We start from the raw sequence: 23,334 nt of genomic DNA on the forward strand, positions 1-23,334 counted from the left end.
ACATCCCGCAATAACGATTTATTAATATCTCGCGATTTATTGTACGATTTCAACTCGACACCCACATTGGAAGATACATGCATTTAGGACAATTATAACATAATTTTTGGGGTCTTTGCTTATCTAACCAAATATAATTGCTGTTTTTGTAGACTCTAATTACTATTGGTTTTATCGGATTACCATCTCGGTGTGTATCGACCACCATCAATGAGGCCAGTCCCTCAGGATCTTTCACATATTTGAAAATAGTCTACGTGCTAGTGTCAGATATATCTTATAGTGTTTGATTTCGAGATGGTCTTCATAGATACAGATTACCGACTAACCCCAGACTCGTAAAATAAATCACCATAGATGACCCCTTGGCATTTTCCCCTGTATTGCCATCATCAGATGTAAGTTATTAGCAGTAACGTTTGCAAAGTCTGCACTACAAGCATGGTTACACCATAAACTATATAGAGTATCGCATGTCTGATTACGTAACGGAATGAGCTGTCGAGGGGTTACACATAAAATCACATAGGGCACTGACGTCATTTCGTTTGTAATACTGCGGTTTAATATTAAAAAGACCAGACTATTTGATAGTTTATTTCCCGATTTCCTGTTGATTCTCGGTAATAGGCGTAACTTTAAATTGGTGTATTACTTACATGGTATACGGAGAGCTGAATAAAAATTACGTATGTCACCATGGTAACTCCTCGCCGTGCATGACACACCATTGAGAGCGCCACCAATCAACACATCCGTTGTCATAGTTATGTCACCCATTCTTGAACTTTTATAAAGCTGACAATTTATTTTCAATTTATTCTTTAATATCACATTAGACGTTTCCGTTCTCATGCACAATACTGTATTGTTGTGAACACTAGCGTCCACCCGGGGATCCACACTTCTGAACTTCTTATGTTTTTTTGTTTTGTTTCTACTTTGTTTATATTCACTTCATTAATTATTTCTAAATGTATCTGCATTCGTTGTCATTAAAGTCTCATCGTCATATAAACCATACCGTACTATGATGTGAATTTTAAAATACAATGTCTGTCCTGCGTTGCCAAATGCAAAGTTGATTATTGGTGGTATGGGAAACGTTGTGTGTGTAACGGAGGGAGCAATAAACACACACAGGTTGGCGACAGTATTAGTATGTAACCTGGAAACTGTTTTCAAAGAATATATGCCGTGTAAATGCGTAATAGCCATGTGCAATCTCACGTGACTTTCTCTTGCACTTAGACGTTCGCGCAGTCTCAGTCGTTTGTTTCGGTGCCGTGTTAGTGAGAGAGGCAGACCTCACTTAACAACGAGATTGCCTACTGCACACAGTGATACTGCCCTGTTAGAACGTCGCGTATAAAATGCAAGTCTACGCTGTGTACTGAGGACTGGGTAAGTGTGTTCAATGCGACCAAAGTATGTACGCTCAACATGTACATTAATATTAAGTCATCGTTTTAATTAAGACTTTCGTCCATAGGTGCGTTGCCACGGTTACAGTAAGACACACAAAACGATGGTTATTTTACAAACTTTACTGATATCACGGACCGCCATGGCACGATTATGCAGTTATGCAGAGTGTTTCAGTTGATTTATTTATGTACAGTTCCCGTTTTTTTCTCTGACCACCGCAAATCTGCCAAGTAAATAATCTGGCACTGCATGGACCACACCAATTGTATTAACGAGAAATAATCAAACATTCAACCATCCACCCACATATTGTCTCTGAGTTTGATGTGTTTGGCGAGCTGTTGACTAGCTTGCATGGATGGATGTAAACTAACCGCCGTAACATGTGATACACTCGTAGAGTGAATGTTGTAGTATGAACATTGCTAGGCATGTTAATCTCCCGACATTCAGTGTTTACTGTGTCATCGGTCATCTTTTTCTTTTGCGCCAGTTATTTGGCCTAATATCAGCTGTTGTAAAGCACTGTATTATTAAATAACATTCCCGTCACGATTGCCATACTGTACGAAGTACTGTTATTGTCCTACGTTGAAAATATCAAATTTTCAGTTCAATTTTCATTAATTTAATGTACATATTAATTTGTTAAATATGTATACAATGGTTAAATTTTCTAATAACTAGGACAGCGCATACATACAATAACACGGGGAATCCTAAATTTAGCGTTTCGCTGGCGTTAGTTTGCGTAAACAAAAAAGTGAGGACACGCCCATTACCTGTTACCGTTTGTTTGTAAACAAATACACATGTATACAAAAATAACAATATTGCACTTAGGTTTATAATAATATAAAATTACCTTATAGGTATTCTTTACATGTAAAAAGTGTGATTTTACAATTTTTGTTCATTATATCATAATATAAATAATATTGTTGTTATTTATTTTATGAGTCGATATTTCAGTTTGTTTTCTTTGATATAAATTAGAGTTACCATAGATAAAATTTAGACTGTAATGCCAAGGCCAACACCAGTACTATGGATATTGAAAACGCGTTAGGCCTTAGTATTAGTCTTTATACAGAAACGGGATATAAGGATTTCTTTTCCGAGTTGATCTTTAATTCAAAACCGCATATAATCTGACTATCCCCGAAGCAGCAAACCAACGCAATGCAATGAATATGTATGATTTTACCATGTACGCGACCTTTGGTAGTACGTCGAATTAGGTATTACAATACATGGCGTTCCATACCCATGTGACATTTGTTAAATATTAAATGTCACTTGTGTTTTTGTATTTGAAGATTTTTTAAATCTTAAATACAATTCATCACGTCTTATTAATCAATTCCATTATAAGTACATTAGGTTTCAGATTCTCGGCGACCCCTGACTGTTCAAGTCGATTATTAACAATATTAGATCTCAATATGTTCATTAGAGCAACGTCAGCGCCTTAATGTAGGTGACCATATGACGTTCAGTACCGTATGTTACAGCCAACAATAACGCCAGTAACGGGGGTTTTATAAAAAATTACGGATAACTAGGAGAACGAAGACAAATGAGTTTCAGTGTCGTGCATAAAATCTACTGGCGATCTTAAAAAATCATATAACAAAATTATTTTTAAAATCAGCGTAGAAATCAAAACATTGCCATTAATTTCATCATGTGTTTACAAACATAAATATGACCTCGTTAGGACAAACGATGAGTTGGAATTAGTTTAGTGAATTTTTGGTGTTGAGCGAGTGTTGGTCCATTTAGTCGAATTGCTTTAAATCTTACTTCATATAAACATTAATTAGAATAGATTAGGTTAGTTGGTGTTTTTACTTATCATAGTGACATTAATCTCTGTTCCAATCAGTTTGTATTTACTCACGCACATTTTTAGTGAGCATACAGTTTTGATCAGATGTTAAACTGTTGTTTAAAGTAGAAAAACGGCAAATAACATACAAACCTTGATTACATAGCGGTTATATCATGTATTAGCATGTTGCTCAATATATGATTATGAAAGCCAGCAATTCTGGTGAAAATGAATTATTGTTCACACAGCTTTTCTGAAATTGAGAATGGCCTCTTATATGACCTGTCGTCTTCATTCTTACATCTGCAAATTTGTTGGCTCTGTATTATGAAAGTTTCGTTTTCTATTGTTGATATTATCGTTAGACTATTGAGTTTATTTTAACTAACGTGTGTGTACGGGAAATACGTGTCATTTATTTCTTCAACTGAGATATTTCGAGATCGGTATAGATACCCTAACTGTAAATATAGAAGGTAATTAACAATAGAGTGACAGTGACAATCGTAATTTATTGTATATTTAAATATACGACATGGTATATCATTTCGGCATTTCAATTAACTGCGTACGTCGTTCTGATTGGTAGAGAGAGTGTTTTTCATTATGCAAGCCGTGGCTAAAATAGACAATATACCACAGTGTTTAGAAATTGACCTGAAACTTGAATAACACACACTAGTAACCCCGCTGTCTACTGAAATCGGGAGCAAAATATTATTTTGCGCTACAAGCATAGCATTGAGACCCCTAGAATTTTGGGTTTATCAAAGATGCATGAGGATAAATCATGATTACGCAAAAAATGCCAAAAAAATGATTGGTCTCATTGCGAACACAGAAGTTAGTCAATCTTTAAAAAATGTTGATTGAGAGGATTTTACATACACCAATGTTGCCGCTAACGCAAAACTACAAAGGAGCGAATTAAAAAGGAACGAATCAAGGAACACGGACGCAAACTCGAAAGTCTTCATCTCGTGAACTGTGCACTATCCCGCGGTGTACCCGTCGGCGGTGGTGGTTTAATTCAAAGTTTTATTCATATAACCCAAAACGTCAAATCACACATACACACCAATCACGGCATGAATTATCCAATGATAAACGCACCATTCCCAAAACATTGCATCAACTTTGAGTTCAACCACCAAATATCAAATATGTCATTTTCATGAACTCCATTATAATATTACATAACTCATTAAGCATTGTAGTATTTTATTTCTTTTTCTCTTAGTTTCAAACACAAACATTATATTTCTAAACCAACTCTTCAAATTACATTTTTAATTACTTTTTAGGTGAAATGTATCAATTCAAATGTTTATAAATCATTGCAGTTATTAATCTCTTCAAAGTTCAATTATTGTATGAATATTTCAGTCTGAGTTCTGTCAACACCGAACTGATTAGTTACAGTATTTGTGTAATCTATACGCACAACTATAATATACACGCTTTCAACGTTACAATGTTTGTTTTGTTATCCAATTTAAATAATAGATGTTATATTCGACGGACAATAATTACGAATGACTAATTCACTCGTTGAAGCAATTACACATGTGAAACGAGAAAAACATAATACAGTTGTTATTACGGACATGTTTCAACTGTAAGTTATGCCATGCTTATTCAATTTCATGTAAATGAAATACGTGTCCGTGCATACATTCAACAGCCGTGAATACACCCTCAATTAGTTTCACATGATTTGGTAATTTTAAGACAAGAATGAATTACATTGAATTGAAAAAAAAGACAGATCATTATTCAAAAAAGCAATCTAATGTGTTAATAAAGGTTTAGAGTGTTTACGGTATTATGTACGGTAATGTCATACGTTTGCTATCCGCCATATGTTGTTTTCATTGGATTAGATAACTTGCATATATTAACATGCTCATTTGAATATGCAGTTATAAAGTTATAAAATTCTGTGAAATTTACAAGCAATGGGGGAAATGAACTGAAGCTTATCTCCATATTGACATCGGTCACATGGCGACTGTAAAAAAACAGAAAGCACAAGTAAGGCCGTATTTATTTGCACTCGTGGTATAATGTTTAACGATGCTCGTCTAAATATATACGTACGTACGTATGGTAATATATACGACGTATGGTAATTGTTGTCCTATTCAAGTAACTATTTAAAATTAAAACATATGCAACTGGTAATAAAGAACTATTGCTCGAAATAAATAGGTTTTTGGAATATTTTATTTGGACGTGACGATTGTCAAATGTTTATCGTTTAATGTTTATCATTCTAAAATTTTTTTTATATATTTACTGTTCACAACTTCTGCGCGTTTGACTCGACAGTGCAATTACTGGTAATCTAACCTGGCCACTTGGACTTAAAAAACAAACAAATGCGTTTTATTCTGATACTGAGGACAAAATAAAAGAGTGATACCTTTGTGTTGTTTTGTTTCAGCGATCATGTGTTTCCAATTGCAGGCGCCATAGTGTGTTTTTTATTTAGACGTAATTTAAATAAATACAAGAATACCGATCCACTGTATCCTTGACAAAACGACCTCGATCTTGGTGGGAAGAATGTTAGATTAACTGAACACCACTTCACATCTTCAAATGCAAGCTTTAACACGGACCAGTGTGTGGCACATGCAGTACACTTCAGATACGTATAGGCGGTAACACTTAGAATATCGCATACATCGCTATTGGAGTTTCACTCGTCGCCTATCTGCATCAATACCTCCCTCTAGATCGATTGATGTTATTAGTATATGTACTGTCTAGTGACAAATGGTATTGAAACATGTGTAATTGAAAAATATCAATAGTCGACGGAATAGTATTGTACATATACAGAAATTGTATTACGTCATCTTTGCATAATATTCACCATGGCTGATTTGGATTCTGGTTGTATTAGAATGACATATGGCTGTTTGTTATTTGTTATTTTCGCTGTAAAATGACAAATTATACAAAATATACCACTCTATGAAGTCTTTGAAACGTAATTATGACGTATATAAGAAATATTCTTATACAGTCAAGCATAAATATGATGACGGAGATCAAAATGCTGAAAAGTCATCATAATAATAACGCAACTGTAATTTAACACTATAATAAAAAACGTGATTGCGAGTGATTTGCCAACTTTATAATTGCGGGTTGAATTAGCAGCAGATGGTACGGATGGTGATACGATAATACATACATTGGGGAATTTCTCAATCAAGAATAATCGCTTTTACAGACGATTGTTGTTGCGACATGGCGTGTATAACTAACAAATCAAATAATAGCGCGTAATGGCAACTTCCTCGGTGAGTCAGTCACATTTTCTATAATGTTTTCTACTTTGCTTCCCTCTCAGACTCATACCAATCAATGTTTGATATCACTCAAGGTACCCATTTATGCTTTATTTTATTACTTCTCAATTCTCGAATTGGCATGCCAATATGCATCAAATAAGAGTCAAATCAATGAAGATGCCAAAACGTTTCAACTATTTTTATTTAGTGGTTTCAATTAAACTGAAATTATTGTACGTTTGTTTTTCGGGGTTCTCTGACTGCCTCTTTTAATGGGCGAACACGTGACTAAAATCGAATTACAAATCAATGTTTTACAGGTGTTTTCCTGCTTTTGAGTCACTTCCTTTGAAAAATATCATCTATAAATATCATCTTTATAGATGTAAAGTATTCTGGCATGACCCCATTTTCTGGTAGTGTAGTGACGAAATCGTCATTGACCACTAAGTTTAGATTCACTTAAACAGCTGCTGTGCAATGTTTATGTGTTTGTTTGCAAATATCACTGAGTAAATGTTTATTTAAATATTAAATAGCAAGTGATGCACTCAGGTTTAAAGTGACTTTTGTAGATTTTATTTTTAAAATGAATATCGTTTGTCTTTGAATGAGAATACTATACCACATAAGATATCCCCCTTGATTTGCTGGCGTGTTTTTCATTCATTATTCAAATTTTGGGCCGACGGCAATGTTTCGACTGTTTTCTATATTAAAAAGGCGTCTGAAATTCATTGACGTTTCTCTCACAAATTCCACACTAATCTTCTTATGGTTCTTATGGCTCTTATGGCTTGGCCTTTTAGCCATTGTATGGAAAATAAATTGAGTTTGTGTCACTGCAAAAAGTGTACTCCATACTATTATATATTTATACATTCGTCATTCTTTTTGTTTGAACATATCATCATGATATACTATATCACAATTAAACAGATAAATGACAATGGAAAAATCTGTTGTAAATACAGCTCTGTTCGCTCTATTTTCGTCGAACATTAGTATTATAATTAACTTGATAATTAACAACATCCTGTTTTGACATCTACAGACGTATTTCCGAAAAAACAACACTTTTTGAGTTTCCTGCCGAGATTTGAATTTTAACAGCACGCTAGTTTATAATTAATGTTGCCTTGGGGACGTCAATGTGTTAAACAATTGGATGTTGAAAATTGTCCTTATATAATACGAAAACATTCATGGTTCCAATAATCAGAATCTACTGCGTTTTTCACAGCAATATTTGTCAAATGTCGATATACCGTTATAGATTCAAATGTTTGAAAAAGAAAAACGCAGTTGTTGTTTAAGTCAATACTGTCAATTTAAGTTTCCAATGCGCAAAGTCTCTATAATTGTCATGACGAAACTACATATGGCAGCAAAATGTGGAAAATTAGCATTTTTATTGAAATTGCGTCTCAATTGTTCCAATATTACAGTGATTAAAATGGTCACACATAAGTATTCCTCGTCATGGAAACTAACGCCTCCAATTGGTTGAACTCATTAATTGCTGGTATGGTCTGGTTAATATTGTTCTAATGGGAATACAGTCTGTTCGGTATTGATGTATAACGTGAGAATATAGTCTGGTTAGCTGCTGCCGTAATGGGGTATGATCAGGTTAATAATGATTTGAATACAGTTCGATTTGTATTGATGTATGTCCTAGTTAACAAATGTAATGGGTTATATGATTATTGTTATTTATTGATGCAACGGAGGTACAGTCTGGTTAGTATTGATGTAACAGGTGCACAGACTGGTTAGTATTGGTGTAACGGATGTACAGTATGATTAGTATTGATGTTACAGGAGTACAGCCTGGTTAGTACTGGTGTAACGGATGTACAGTCTGGTTAGTACTGATGTAACGGATGTACAGTGTGATTAGTATTGATGTTACAGGATTAAAGTCTGGTTAGTACTGATGTAACGGATGCACAGTGTGATTAGTATTGGTGTTACAGGAGTACAGTCTGGTTAGTACTGATGTAACGGATGTACAGTGTGATTAGTATTGATGTTACAGGATTAAAGTCTGGTTAGTACTGATGTAACGGATGCACAGTGTGATTAGTATTGGTGTTACAGGAGTACAGTCTGGTTAGTACTGATGTAACGGATGTACAGTGTGATTAGTATTGGTGTTACAGGATTAAAGTCTGGTTAGTACTGATGTAACAGATGTACAGTGTGATTAGTATTGGTGTTACAGGAGTACAGTCTGGTTAGTACTGATGTAACGGGTGTACAGTATGATTATTATTGATGTAATGGGAGTAACTTTGATGAGATATTACTTATTTTAATTGTCGATTATTTAGGTTAGGAAATATACACGATCTCACGGAACTTGATTATTTTCTTTCAAATTTGTTTAATGTGTCGTTTTATTCTGTATGTAAACAAAGGGGTGATGATAGTGTATTATGAAAGCAATGCAAGGTGAGGTTTTCATGACACTGTTTTGGTACACACCATTCATATGGTGACCGCGATGATTGTAACAAGATTACATTATGACGCGTAATCAGGTAGACATGTACTTTGGTCTGTGTACATGAAATCAATACGCAGCCATTCAATGAATTGCATGTCAAACGCTTGTTGCCATGGTAATGAAGTATAACTACTCCCAGCTGCTACAGATATAAAGACTAATGTCAGCAAATACACTTATAGATTATTGACGCTGAAACCTCGGATAACGCGTGGTATCGCCTGAAGTAATATTGATGTTTTTTTTTTATTACGAAGTACGAAGACCAAATCGTTACTTCGTTTTAACATTTGTTAATTATTCAATAAAAACAAGTGTAAGTTGGAAAAGTAATTCCTGTGTCGGCATGAGTATCGATAATATTCACACATTTAAAAAATGACTAGTGTGACGTCAAAGAAAAAAACGTCATGTCATTGTTTGTACCTTGTATTAAACAATGCATATGAGGTAAAATAATGAGTTTCCCATTTTTTCTTTGTTTTGAAATATTTCCGCCAAATTCACCCTTGTTTTCAATTGGGGGGGCTACAACATTCATATTTTAAAACTCGTCAGTTCATGTGATGTTGTCTTCTCTAAATTTGTCGGAACGCAAGCTGATTGGCCGAAACACGTCCACTTACAAGGAATAAACACAATGTACCACTTATTTTGATCAACGCACTTGGATATTTTATTCAAAATTCGTCAATATCTTATGGCGTTGGTTTTATACGGCAGACGATAACATCGGCAGAAAAGCAGACGATACCGGAGAATGAAGTTTTGATCTCGAAATGTCATATTTTGGACCATATATGAATACAGACTCCTACATCGACTGGGGAAACTAATTTATCTTCACCAAGTTATTCGGTGGATTCGAGTGAGGGGCACTTGTATTTAGAGGTTGGTCATTTCGAATCGGGGGCTGGAAACATTTCGGTTTCTGTAAAAATGTAATTCACCTTCGTCTGTTGACTTTTTTTATTCACATTTTTTTAATATCTGTAATATCAAAACACCTCCCAGCTACGTTTTCAATGGAAAACCCCCACCTGTAAATAAATTATTGTACAGATGTGGACATTTGTATCGGAAAACCAAATCGTCACATCTTCCCAACTGCAATCATGAATTGTTTGGACATGTCTGACTCTTGGTGGAATCTAGTTAGTTACTGGAGTGAAAATAAAAAAAACATCACCCAATTGTGCTTATTTTAAAACTAATAGGACGCACGTGTTGCACGAATTGTTTTGAAATGCACAATATTAATAACGCATCCGGGTCAAAACGCCAGATTTCGTTTTAAAAACAACATACTTTAATCGGTATGTGGCGGAGAGATGTAATTTTTGCATGGCTATGAAAACATTCATGTGCTGAGAAAACAAGCCAGTGTTAATAAGACGGAGTTAGATTTACACCACATGTACATTAATAACACACCTTGCCGCCTTACGATAACAATACGTTGTTTTACGCCTATTGGAAACTAATGATACATGACTGTTTTCCGGAGTGAAGGGTTATTAACGACGATATCGATGAATTATGCAGGTTTCATTACTATGTAATATAAACAAATCACATTGGCTTCCATCTCTTCATTATTATCTCTGTAATACTTTGGAAATATGTACATTTTGTACCTATATCATTATATCAGATGTTGTGAGACTGGAAGACTAAAACTATTATTCGATAAATAGAACACGAGCTTTGAAATCAGTGCCGCTGTGTGTACCGTACAGTATCACTGCGTGTACCGTACAGTATCACTGCGTGTACCGTACAGTATCACTGCGTGTACCGTACAATATCGCTGCGTGTACCGTACAGTATCGCTGCGTGTACCGTACAGTATCACTGCGTGTACCGTACAGTATCACTGCGTGTACCGTACAGTATTACTGCGTGTACCGTACAGTATCACTGCGTGTACCGTACAGTATCACTGCGTGTACCGTACAGTATCACTGAGTGTACCGTACAATATCGCTGCGTGTACCGTACAGTATCACTGCGTGTACCGTACAGTATCGCTGCGTGTACCGTACAGTATCGCTGCGTGTACCGTACAGTATCACTGCGTGTACCGTACAGTATCACTGCGTGTACCGTACAGTATCACTGCGTGTACCGACACAATATCGCTGCGTGTACTGTACAGTATCGCTGCGTGTACCGTACAGTATCACTGCGTGTACCGTACAGTATCACTGCGTGTACCGTACAGTATTACTGCGTGTACCGTACAGTATTACTGCGTGTACCGTACAGTATCACTGCGTGTACCGTACAGTATCACTGCGTGTACCGTACAGTATCACTGAGTGTACCGTACAATATCGCTGCGTGTACCGTACAGTATCACTGCGTGTACCGTACAGTATCGCTGCGTGTACCGTACAGTATCGCTGCGTGTACCGTACAGTATCACTGCGTGTACCGTACAGTATCGCTGCGTGTACCGTACAGTATCGCTGCGTGCACCGTACAGTATCACTGCGTGTACCGTACAGTATTACTGCGTGTACCGTACAGTATCGCTGCGTGTACCGTACAGTATCGCTGCGTGTACCGTACAGTATCACTGCGTTTACCGTACAGTATCGCTGCGTGTACCGGGTTTTAGAGATACGTAACCTTTAAATGAAAGGCGGGTTATCAAAATGTTAACGCTCTAATTACCATAAACAGTTATTGTGAGTGTGGTTATGGGGTCTATAATATGGTGTACTTTCCCATCAATATAACAATATATTTGTATGCGCCGTTATTGCTTTCAATGAGCAAGCATGTTACACTGAATAATACACTCTTTCCCACAAAGCTGTCTAAGCGATTGTAAGTTTGACTTCTGTGACAACGTCGTTGAGTCATCATAGTAGTTTTTGTTAGATCATGACCGCCGTCGTGAAATTAATTCTTCTTCGATTTCAAAGAGCAATTTCTTACTTAAGTTTTATGGTCGAGGTGGGCCGTCAAACCCTTGATGAGATCGTGAGAAAATAATTGAAGCCACCCCTGGGGAAACTATGCAGAGTATTTATGGTAATTCACCTTGGAAAGTCAGGGATGTTACCCTCATTAATTATAATTTCCCAGAACACACAGCAGCTTTCACTTTGCGGCTGATTTCACAAAAAATATATTAAAGTAATGCTATCATGATATAATAGTATAATAGTATAGAGAGAAGAGAGATCCAAGATTGACGTAGATAACATTAGCCCTGAGTGGTCCAACAACAAGAGACCCTCATATATCTGATGTGATACAGAGAAGTACTTGATTGGTCAGTTATAATGAACAACTCAGCGGGATATCCCGCCCTCCGCCCTCCTCCTAGATTACTACGATCACTACTCAACAACAGTAGGGCATCGCAATAAGATATGTTCTCCCAGTTACCGATTGGTCGATAAACTGTCAGAGAAAGATATGTTGAAAAATAACCACGGAGATGAATAAAACGTAACAATAGCCCTGGAAGGTTATCTAGAGGCAGAGAGATGGAGGTCAATTAAACGAGACTGCAGAACCTACTTGTGAATGTTTATAACCAACCCTCATAAGATGCAATGCACAGTGGGAAATGCTATTACGCTGTGGTTGTGAGTCAACTGTAGACATCGAAACCAGATTTAAGTCGTGTTCAAGCTGTGTAACCTCCGAGCAACATTTACAAAAAAACACCATAAGCTTTCTCAGTTTTAGCGCAGAGGTCTCATATAACGAATCTGAATTAAGTACTGAGCATTGAGAACATATATTTGTAAAAAAAAATATTATTTATGGCTTGGAGTATTTTGTTGTGCTATTCAGATTGTTGAGAACAAAATAACACGACGATCCGCAATCTGATTAAAATAAGATCCTGGTTGGCTTATTTTTTTTAAATATAATTACTATAATTATTATTTATTTTGCTCGTGAAAGCCACCGACAAAAACATTCTTGCAGCAAAATAATTGTAACGTCAAAATATAATTAAAATAAATAATAATTATAGTAATTATATAAGAAAATACCAACAAAAACAATTAAGCCAACCAGGATCTTATTTTAATCAGATTGGACGATCCGCGTCTTTAAAATAATAATGACTTGCTGAATTGATGAAATTATGGACCCGCCCCTTTTGGATTTGATCGGCTGGTAGTCAAAAAAGCGATCAGTTTGACGCGAATTTCAGCTGATCTTTATAGTGATAGTGAAATTGTTGAACAACTCGTTAGTTTTACGGTTGTCAATAAAATAAACTCGGTTATTACTGTTATTAAAATAACCCCGAGGAAAGAAATAGACTCATGTAAATTTCATCGCGTTAGTATTTCTCAACTTCAACCATAGTGACCGATCAAAATAAAAAAAGCTAAAAAATAACATTCTAAACGTGCCGATAACTGTGATTCAAATTCATTCACCTTTGAGCGGATTTGTTTGAATCTACGTGGGTAGTGTCTTATTAGCTGTAAATTGGCGTCAATGTCCATGTGCCCGGGGTATGTACGCGTATAATGGCATTCTTATAACCAATTATAACTTCCTGTCTTGATTCAATTGAAACTCTTTTATAAATAGATACAAATAATTGCATGATGGCACAATAACACTGTATATATTGCGCCCTCTAGTGGCAGAGCGTTCCTGTGACGTAAACTTGACATAAGTGGATAGTAGCAATGACGTTAAAATCGACCGCTGTGTTTGACTGTGTTATCTAAAGTATAGTCAACTATCTCAAAATATAATCGTCATTGACAACTACAGATCACAACGACATCGGTGTTCTGAGTGCCCTCGTGTCATTCATTCACGTCACAGAAGAGCTTTGTCTCTAAAGGGCGTGGTTCATGGGAAAGGTGTATCAACTGACTACATTAAGGTTTCTCAATGCTTTGTTGCACCCAATACTATTCGTTTAATACGTTAATATTTTAAAAAAATATGATGTAGCGTTTCACAACATTTTTTTTATTTAAAAGTCAAGTGACGAATGGAAAAACACATGAACAGACGCATCCGCATTTCTCCAAAAAATGTTGTGTCCTGCAAAACAACCTTTTAGTTGAATCACAATAGACGAGACTCGGGTTCCCAAGTTGCTAAGCTACCGTGTGTGCGATAGTATGCATCTCGTAAGCATAACGGAGTGATCTACTTCCGGTAATCTCGATACAAGTCTTATTAAAATCTCATGATAATAATAATAATAATAATAATAATAATAATAATAATAATAATAATAATAATAATAATAATAATAATAATAATAATAATAATAATAATAATAATAATAATAATAATAATAATAATAATAATAATAATATTTATTTACCCAATAATAATAATAACAATAAGAAACACTGAAAAAAAAAAGTAAGCCATACAGAAAAACAAATGGTAAGAAAAATATACATATATATATATACATTGGGTAAAAAAGGAAATCAGAAAATAGCTTACTGCTAGTCTAGTCTGATTTCCTATATACATTGGAAGTAAATTATAATGTATATAGTAGAGGGCCAAAAATAAGTATATTAATATGAAGAATAACTAACCAAATTGATAAATAACTAAACAAATGAATATGAAAGTTAATACAAATCGGTGATGAATAAACATATAGCTAAATAAAATCAATAAGTGAACAAATATGTCTGTATGGCATCGCGCTTTGCCGACACCACCACCACCACCAAACACCGCAGGGCATCCGCGAAAGTGGTACCGCCAAAACCAACCTGATGCCATACAGAACTTCTAAGTCCATGAAAATAAGTTTTGGAAAAATAAATCAGATTAAAAAAATGAATAAATAAACAACTTGGCAAATATACCTAATGACAATTTTCTTTTTTTCTATTTTCATCTTATCCTTATTGTTTATATTATTATGAAAAATAAAAACAGCAAATAAAACCCAGACAATATATACATATCAAATAAACAAGTGGTGTAAAAAAAAATGGTGATTATGAACGTGTACCTTTTAAGAAACATAATTTATTATCGCGTGTCACCGATATTTTACTTTCTTTTGTACCGTGACCCCACATTTTTATTTCAATTTCTTCAAGAAATGTCGCACTTGTAAAAATGACGAAAATGACATTGTTATATCACTTTTAAGTAGCGTGCTACCTTTAATTACACCACAATATTTAGCCCGAAAAGCTCCAAGAACAATGGGTGGAATTAACATGATATATTTTGATATTGAACATGTAGCTGAGAAATGAACATGCTGGATACAATTATAGTTATACACGCACGTAAAATATTGACGTGTAATGCATTTTCAAACAAAAATAAAACACTTTTCCAGAAAAATAGAAATAACATCATACCGAATTGTAATACAATTAACAAGAGAATTTAAATAATTTTCTCTTTACAAATTATAAAAAAAACAATCATTGTACTTGCCAAATATACCTATAATTACTTTTAGAACCCCAGACAAACAACTTAATGTTTTGTTTTGTGTGATATTGAGTTACGTATCGTGATGTGACAGATTGTATCTTGTATGGTCACTTTTGACGCACAATATGTCATTTACGGTGACATGTTGAGCGAATTATGTCATGTACGGTGACATGTGGAGCACATTATGTCATGTACGGTGACATATTGTGCGTCAAAAGTGACCATACATGATACAATCTGTCACGGTGACATGTGACGAACATTATGTCATGTAGGGTGACATGTGACGAACATTATGTCATGTACGATGACATGTGACGAACAGTATGTCATGTACGATGACATGTGGAGCACATTATGTCATGTGCGGTGACATGTGGCGCACAATGTATCGTGTACGGTGACATGTGCATACTATGTCATGTACGGTGACATGTGGAGCACAATACGTCATGTACGGTGACATGTGACGAACATTATGTCATGTACGGTGACATATGGAGCATATTATGTCATGTACGGTGGCATGTGGAGCACAATGTGTCATGCACGGTGAGATGTGACGAACATTATGTCATGTACAATGACATGTAGAGCACATTATGTCATGTACGGTGACAGGTGACGAACATTATATCATGTACGGTGACATGTGGAGCACGATATGTCATGGCGGTGACATGTTGAGAACATTATGTTATGTACGGTGACACGTGGAGCACAATAATATCATGCACAGTGACAGGTGACGAACATTGTGTCATGTACGGTGACATGTAGAACACATTATGTCATGTACGGTGACATGTGGAACACATTATATCATGTACGGTGACATGTGACGAACATTGTGTCATGTACGGTGACATGTGGAACACATTATGTCATGTACGGTGACATGTGGAGCACATTATGTCATGTACGGTGACATGTGGAGCACATTATGTCATGTACGGTGACATGTGGAGCATATTATGTCATGTACGGTGACATGTGTAGCACATTATGTCAAGTACGGTGACATGTGGAGCACATTATGTCATGTACGGTGGCATGTGGAGCACATTATGTCATGTACGGTGAGATGTGACGAACATTGTGTCATGTACGGTGACATGTGGAGCACATTATGTCATGTACGGTGACATGTGACGCACATTATGTCATGTACGGTGACATGTGACGCCCATTATGTCATGCACAATGACATGTGGAGCATATTATGTCATGTACGGTGACATGTGGAGCACATTACGTCATGTACGGTGACATGTGGAGCACATTATGTCATGTACGGTGACATGTGAGCACATTATGTCATGTACGGTGACATGTGACGCACATTATGTCATGTATGGTGACATGTGACGCACACTGACATGTACGGTGACATGTACGGTGAACAAAAAAAGGAAGAAACTGTACGAGTACTCGCGCTTTGAAAAACATTACTAACTATGTTGTTTTAAGTTCGCGGCAACTACGACAATTGCTAATGCACAATGCATATTACATAATCTTACATTTATCATCGTACTGTACCGGATGATATGGCAGCGCAATAAATTTTGCACGATATATGAGACGGTAGCCGTGCATACTGCGTTTTCATTATATTGCTTTTGAAAAACACACAGTGGGATTGAAAACAGTCTACACGTGTCTGTATTCTCAAGACACGCGGATGTACAATACTACATCAGTCACATGACAGAATATTATATTCCCTCCAAATCCAAGTGATGGGGCGATGTTTTTTTAATCGGGATAAGATTCTTCTTCCATAATATAGACATAATTATTACATTTGTTGAACCTCACCCGGGAACCACTTGACTACATGGATACCAAATCTCGAAAATAAGGCTCGAGTTTTACTCTAAATACAGCACGTTTTGTTGAATTTAAAGTAACTAACATTTCACGTACTAGTGTCATGAATTATACCCTAGCAACGATCACGTGATCATATGACCCAATTTATGAGATAAGAGAACGCACAGCACGATAAATGACGTAACTAGAAAAAATGTGTTGCAGGCGTATCATTTCTGCTATTGAGATTGTGTGTTTTTTTATCTTTTTCTAAAAATGTTTCTCTGGGAGTACGTTAGATATGTGAATACGATACTTACACCTCTATCGCGTAACGTTCCAGGCCAAAATATTTACGTATCCGACTTTAAGTCGAGCCTCTTCCTCTGGGTCAACACCATTTGGCGCCATGTACACCATTCAGTGACTAGCAATACTTATGTGAAAGTACCAATGTGCTGCCCATATTTATTTGTTATGTTTGTATTATTAATGAGGTTCCCATAAAAAATTCCTTCGTTGTCTGTCTCATATGACATGTGAACAACGCTATGTCTTCAAGTGTGTGTTACCAAGTAGGTTTCATCTCCCAGTTCGTGTGTGACGTCAGAGTGAATATATCGATTCTTGATTTGAGGTAATTTGTTATCATGTTTACAAACTATTTGTAAACTGACATTATTTGTTTGAATTGTTTCCAACAACTTGACAGATGTGTCATACTTTTGTTTTATTTCCACACAGGTAACGCCTTGCGTCCTGCACGGCCGAGTACGGCGTGAACTACGCATAAAGTACAATGGATAGCTACATCGACAACGATACGCTGTCTTCCACCGTGGATTATCCTAATATCGGATATCAGCTAACAGTAGGAACTTTGCTCTACGCTATAATACTAGTGACAGTTCTTGGCAATATTCTGGTGATATGTTCAGTGGTATCTTTCCGTCGTCTGCGAACTGTTACAAACTATTTCATAGTCTCATTGGCAGTGTCAGATCTGACCATAGCTACCGTAGTTATGCCGTTTAGTGCTGCCAATCAAGTCTTAGGATATTGGTCGTTTGGTACTATTTTCTGTAATATATACGTCTGCTTAGATGTGTTATGCTGCACAGCGAGTATAATAAACCTGTGTATGATATCTCTGGATCGATACCTCGCCATTACTTCGCCGTTCACTTACTACCGCCGAATGACGCCATTGACAGCCTCCATTATGATAACAGTCACATACGTTGTATCAGTACTGATATCCGTGGTACCAGTAATTCTCGGACTTCACGAAGACGACCGCCATCGGGACTTGTACGATGACCCATATTTCTGTGTGTTGCTCTTAAACCCAACATATGCGTTAGTATCATCATTGATTTCTTTCTATGTGCCGACAATTGTCATACTATTCACGTATGCCAAAATATTTTGCGTGGCAAAGAAACACCAACAAAAAATACACGCACAAGAAGATACAGCGAAAAGAATGAAAGTGTTGAGCGCTAAGGATGGGAAAAAAAGATTTTCAATGACCCGTGAAAGGAAAGCAGCTAAAACACTGGCAATAATTGTAGGAGTGTTCATACTTTGTTGGCTACCATTCTTCATTCTTAACATCATCGATCCTTATTGTTTTGGATGTGTACCTGTTACTTTGTTTACAATATCGGTTTGGTTAGGGTACATCAACAGTTGTATTAATCCATTCATTTACGCGTTTAACTCAGACTTCAGGCGTGCATTTCGAAAATTGCTGTTTTGTTATAAATGTAGAGGTATATATGACAGGGAAACAAGTTCGATTGAAGCCAGCAAAACGCAACATGAGAGAAGAGACTCTATCTCGCATGTTTCTTGTGGACCGACGATGGCGCACTACAATGACCACAACATAAACGCAATAACAACCGAAAACAACCATCTGTCACCTAATCACACGTGACCTCAGTTACATGTCGTCCAAAAACACATGACCTTAGCTACATGTCACCAAGTCTTACCTGACCTCATTTACATGTCATCCAGTTACACGTGACTTCAGCTACCTGTCATCAAGTCACACGTGACTTCAGCTACCTGTCATCAAGTTACACGTGACCTCAGCTAACTGCCATCAAGTTACACGTGACCTCAGGTACCTGTCACCAAGTTACACGTGACCTCAGCTGCATATCACCAAGACACACATGACTTCAGCTACCTGTCATCAAGTTACACGTGACCTCAGCTACCTATCATCAAGTTACACGTGACCTCAGCTACCTGTCATCAAGTTACACGTGACCTCAGCTGCCTATCATCAAGTTACACGTGACCTCAGCTACCTGTCATCAAGTTACACGTGACCTGAGCTACCTGTCATCAAATTACATGTGACGTCAGATACCTATCATCAAGTTACACGTGACCTCAGCTACCTGTCATCAAGTTACATGTGACCTCAGCTACCTGTCATCAGGTTATATGTGACGTCAGCTACCTGTCACCAAGACACACGTGACTTCAGCTACGTTTCAGCAAAGAACACCTGACCTTAGTCACATGTGTCATCAAGTCAAATGCTGCCACAGCTGCCTAATACGAAGTCTCGCAAAACCACACCTACTTGATACCAATACAAAGAAATGCTGTGTATCAACGAAATGTGCGAATAAAACGTGTCTCGTGTGTCTACACGCACTTGTAATGGCGTGCAACCTGTCTGCTTACCTGTATACAATAATATTAAATCATTTAAAACTTCTAAGATAGTAGTTTTTAATTCTAAATATTCCCTTAATTGAGGCTTATTTATTTGTCAAGTATTGTCAAAAATCCTCGCACACAATTGATACTAAACACAACAGTAAAATAAAATTTAATATATATACATATATATATATAAACAAACTTTTAATGGACTCACTTTGTTTTACACACTCAGACAATGGTAAGAGTGGAATAGTGGAGTTCATCTCGCGAGAGTTCACAATCTAGATTTGAATGAGCATTTTTTTCGTATTCTTATCCTTGTAATACAGGACAAAAATAACCTATGTGATGCCAAATTAGTAAACACGAGATGATAGCAAGACATGAATAACTGGTCAACCGAGTTATCATTTTCCAGTTTTTTTCGGTTTGTATCGCATCAAGTATGTTCTTCTGGTGTCACAATTTTGGTTCAGTATTACAAGTATATAAATTTAAAGCGGAGGAGTCGTCACCTGCGCATGCGTCAGATGGCCATAGCGTGTCATTGTTCACAAACAAGCGTCTACCCATGAGCCTTTGCGTGTTTAACGTGCGTTGTTATCATCGCTTGGGACTCAATTCCCGCGCGTGCGCAGGTGGCGACCCTCCCGCTTTAAACAAATACATACCGGTGACAAAAAGCAGCTCATACCTTTGTAACGGGTACAAACTGAATTTCCATGGAAACGATTTTTTACCCGTTCTGAATTATAATTGGCGAGGCCACAAGTGAATAGTGAAAATAGTTCCGACCATTTACGTAATCGTTTATCTTGTAAATAAAATATTTTCAGAAAATTTGTATGAAAGCAATTCAGAAAGTCTATATTGTATTCACAAAGTATCGACGAATGTATGATTATATTTTATTTAATTTTTGTAACTATGTTTTATGTATCTAAATGTTTCCTATCAAGATATATTTTAGATTTGTAAGTATTATCACACACAGCTTACGCGACGGTGATGTCAGAAGCAATTAAACATCATATTCATGTCTACTCTTACAACTGTCCTCTTGGAATAAGGGATTGTTCAACCACGTGACCCCGGATGCCTTGACATTGGGTATCCATTGGCTCTCACATGCCACGTGCCGACCGGGCATCACTTGAGGCTAGAATCACGCACTATGCTAGATTCCCTGAGAAGTCACCATCGCTGCTACTAATCCGTTAACATACAAAGTCCACACATGTCAAAATATGTACATCTATACGCACACTTGTTAGCTGTACAAATAAACATTGATACGCAGTGTTATGTTAAGTTGTCATCGGGTATTGGGCGGTGCGACGAATACCGGAGTCGGGGCTTCCTTGCACAAAAAGTTGCCTTTACCAATAAAACGATACTGTTTTTTTATTTATTTATTTTTTTTTTGAAACTTTATGAAAAATTGTATAAAACACTTTTTATAACATTTGAATCCAAAAAATGCGTTTTCGAATTCATTGCCTATAAAAGTCCATTAGTAATATTTCTCTTTATATTTCTCTATTGTCTTCAGTATATACGTATGTATTTTCTACCAGCTGTGAAATGATTGTGCTAGGTCAAAGGTCATATTAATCGTTGTGGACATCTATTACGACGATCATTCGTTCCGCCATTTTATAACAAATAACGTTCGAGCGTTCATGAAAACGACTGTACAACATAAAACAAAGCTAAAATAAATTAAAGGGCGGTGGTCGTCGCGTCGCTTTCATAGCGACGTATACAACGCGTGCCAAAATACTTTGTTTATTTACATGTAATTCGAACAAGCGCTGCGCGACGACTACCACCCTTTAAACATTCAGACATAAATGTGGCTACATTGCTGTAAACTTTCATGACATGGTAAGTCACAACATCTTCATAACCATGCGTTGAATATCTGTCACATGAACACAAAGCGAATGGTTACCGTCCAGGAAGTAAATCGGTTCAATTACTATGACGAAACACTGTATAATAGTTTTTGATAATTTGTATGTACTTAATTTATTATACCAATGACGTTAACATGCTCTAGTATCTGTAGTGGAAGTTTTGAATTTATCGTAACTGAAAAAAGCGAGGTATATATGGGATTGTGCCGTCGCGAACAACTCGCGGGAATCACGACGGGAATGTGTCCAAATCTTACACGTGAACTTGTTTGTAAGCCAGAATAACGTGTAGACTGGTAAATGTCTTTTTACCATTTATATTTTGGATCCGTTTTTGTATGATGATTCTATTTGTCATTATTTTTCTACACACTAAAATTATTGGACCATGATACTGAATAAATTTCCAAGAAGACATATTTCTCGTGATTGTTACAGGTTCAATTACTGTGTAATTTTTAATCGAAACATCCATGGATAGATTATCAATGATGATTTAACGCGAATCAAATAATTCATTCGTTAATTATTAATCAAAATTGGGAGCCTTTTAAATGTCAGATACTAGTATATCACATCTCACAACTAAGTGACAATTTACATGTCATATCACATATCACATATGTAAATATCATGAAGAATATGTAAATAACAAACGATGTTCTGCTAATTCGACTAATAGTTGCGTTCGCGCACAGCTCCTTAGCACGGGCTAAGAGGTCAAATTCCTTAGCCCGTGCTAAGCAAACGTGCGTGAACGCTTAGCACGGGCTAAGGAATGCTAAGTACGGGTTAAATCTGAAAACACTTTAGTTATAGATGCAATATGAGTTGTGTTCACGTTACACGAAGTACGGGCTAAGATTTAAGCTGATTTAGGTTTATCTAGCATATTTGCATTTCGGCTAGACCCACTTGCGTCCACGCACAGGGAGGGCCAGTCGTTAGCACGGGCTAAGGGGTGCCATTAGTCGGTGACCTTTGGTAAGCCGCTATTTACGAACGAAAAACGGATGACACGCGCGAGGTTCTATTTCTGCTGCTGGCATGTTTCGTTCTAATTTTGAAGCGACGTGCACAGGAACGCGAGAGAAGACGGACCCAACTTATTTGGATGCACATAAACAGTATACAACGGTCGTAACAGAATACAGATTGTTATTAATGCATGTCGTAGACAGCGAACCAAATTTATTTTGTCTACGATTGGAGCTGCTGTACGCTCTACTACAGTGACCCGATTAGTGTGGAAGCGAGCGCGTAGTAATGACTGGTGGAATATTGTCGTTATACGAACATGGGACAATTTTCACACCCAAAGGTCGCCGCAGAGGGCGCTTAGCCCTGAGCTAAGCGTTCGCGCATACTTCGTTAGCCCGTGCTAAGGTCTAGACCGCGTCT

General features: G+C 36.7%; 1 protein-coding gene across 1 annotated transcript; it reads left to right on the forward strand.

Annotated features, from left to right (window-relative positions):
• The first annotated feature begins 1,283 nt into the window (after positions 1-1,283).
• On the forward strand, positions 1,284-20,865 carry LOC100371423 (D(1) dopamine receptor-like). Its single transcript, XM_006819493.3, has 2 exons — positions 1,284-1,404; positions 18,068-20,865. The coding sequence occupies exon 2, from the start codon at positions 18,123-18,125 to the stop codon at positions 19,263-19,265; it is 1,143 nt and encodes a 380-aa protein (XP_006819556.1). The 5' UTR covers positions 1,284-1,404; positions 18,068-18,122; the 3' UTR covers positions 19,266-20,865.
• The last annotated feature ends 2,469 nt before the right edge of the window (positions 20,866-23,334 follow it).

Source organism: Saccoglossus kowalevskii, chromosome 10, assembly GCF_978046115.1.
Source record: "Saccoglossus kowalevskii chromosome 10, keSacKowa6.1, whole genome shotgun sequence".
Taxonomy (NCBI): domain Eukaryota; kingdom Metazoa; phylum Hemichordata; class Enteropneusta; family Harrimaniidae; genus Saccoglossus; species Saccoglossus kowalevskii.

Coding starts and splice junctions, on each gene's coding strand:
- LOC100371423 (XM_006819493.3), top strand. CDS start 18,123: ATGGATAGCTACATCGACAACGATACGCTGTCTTCCACCGTGGATTAT.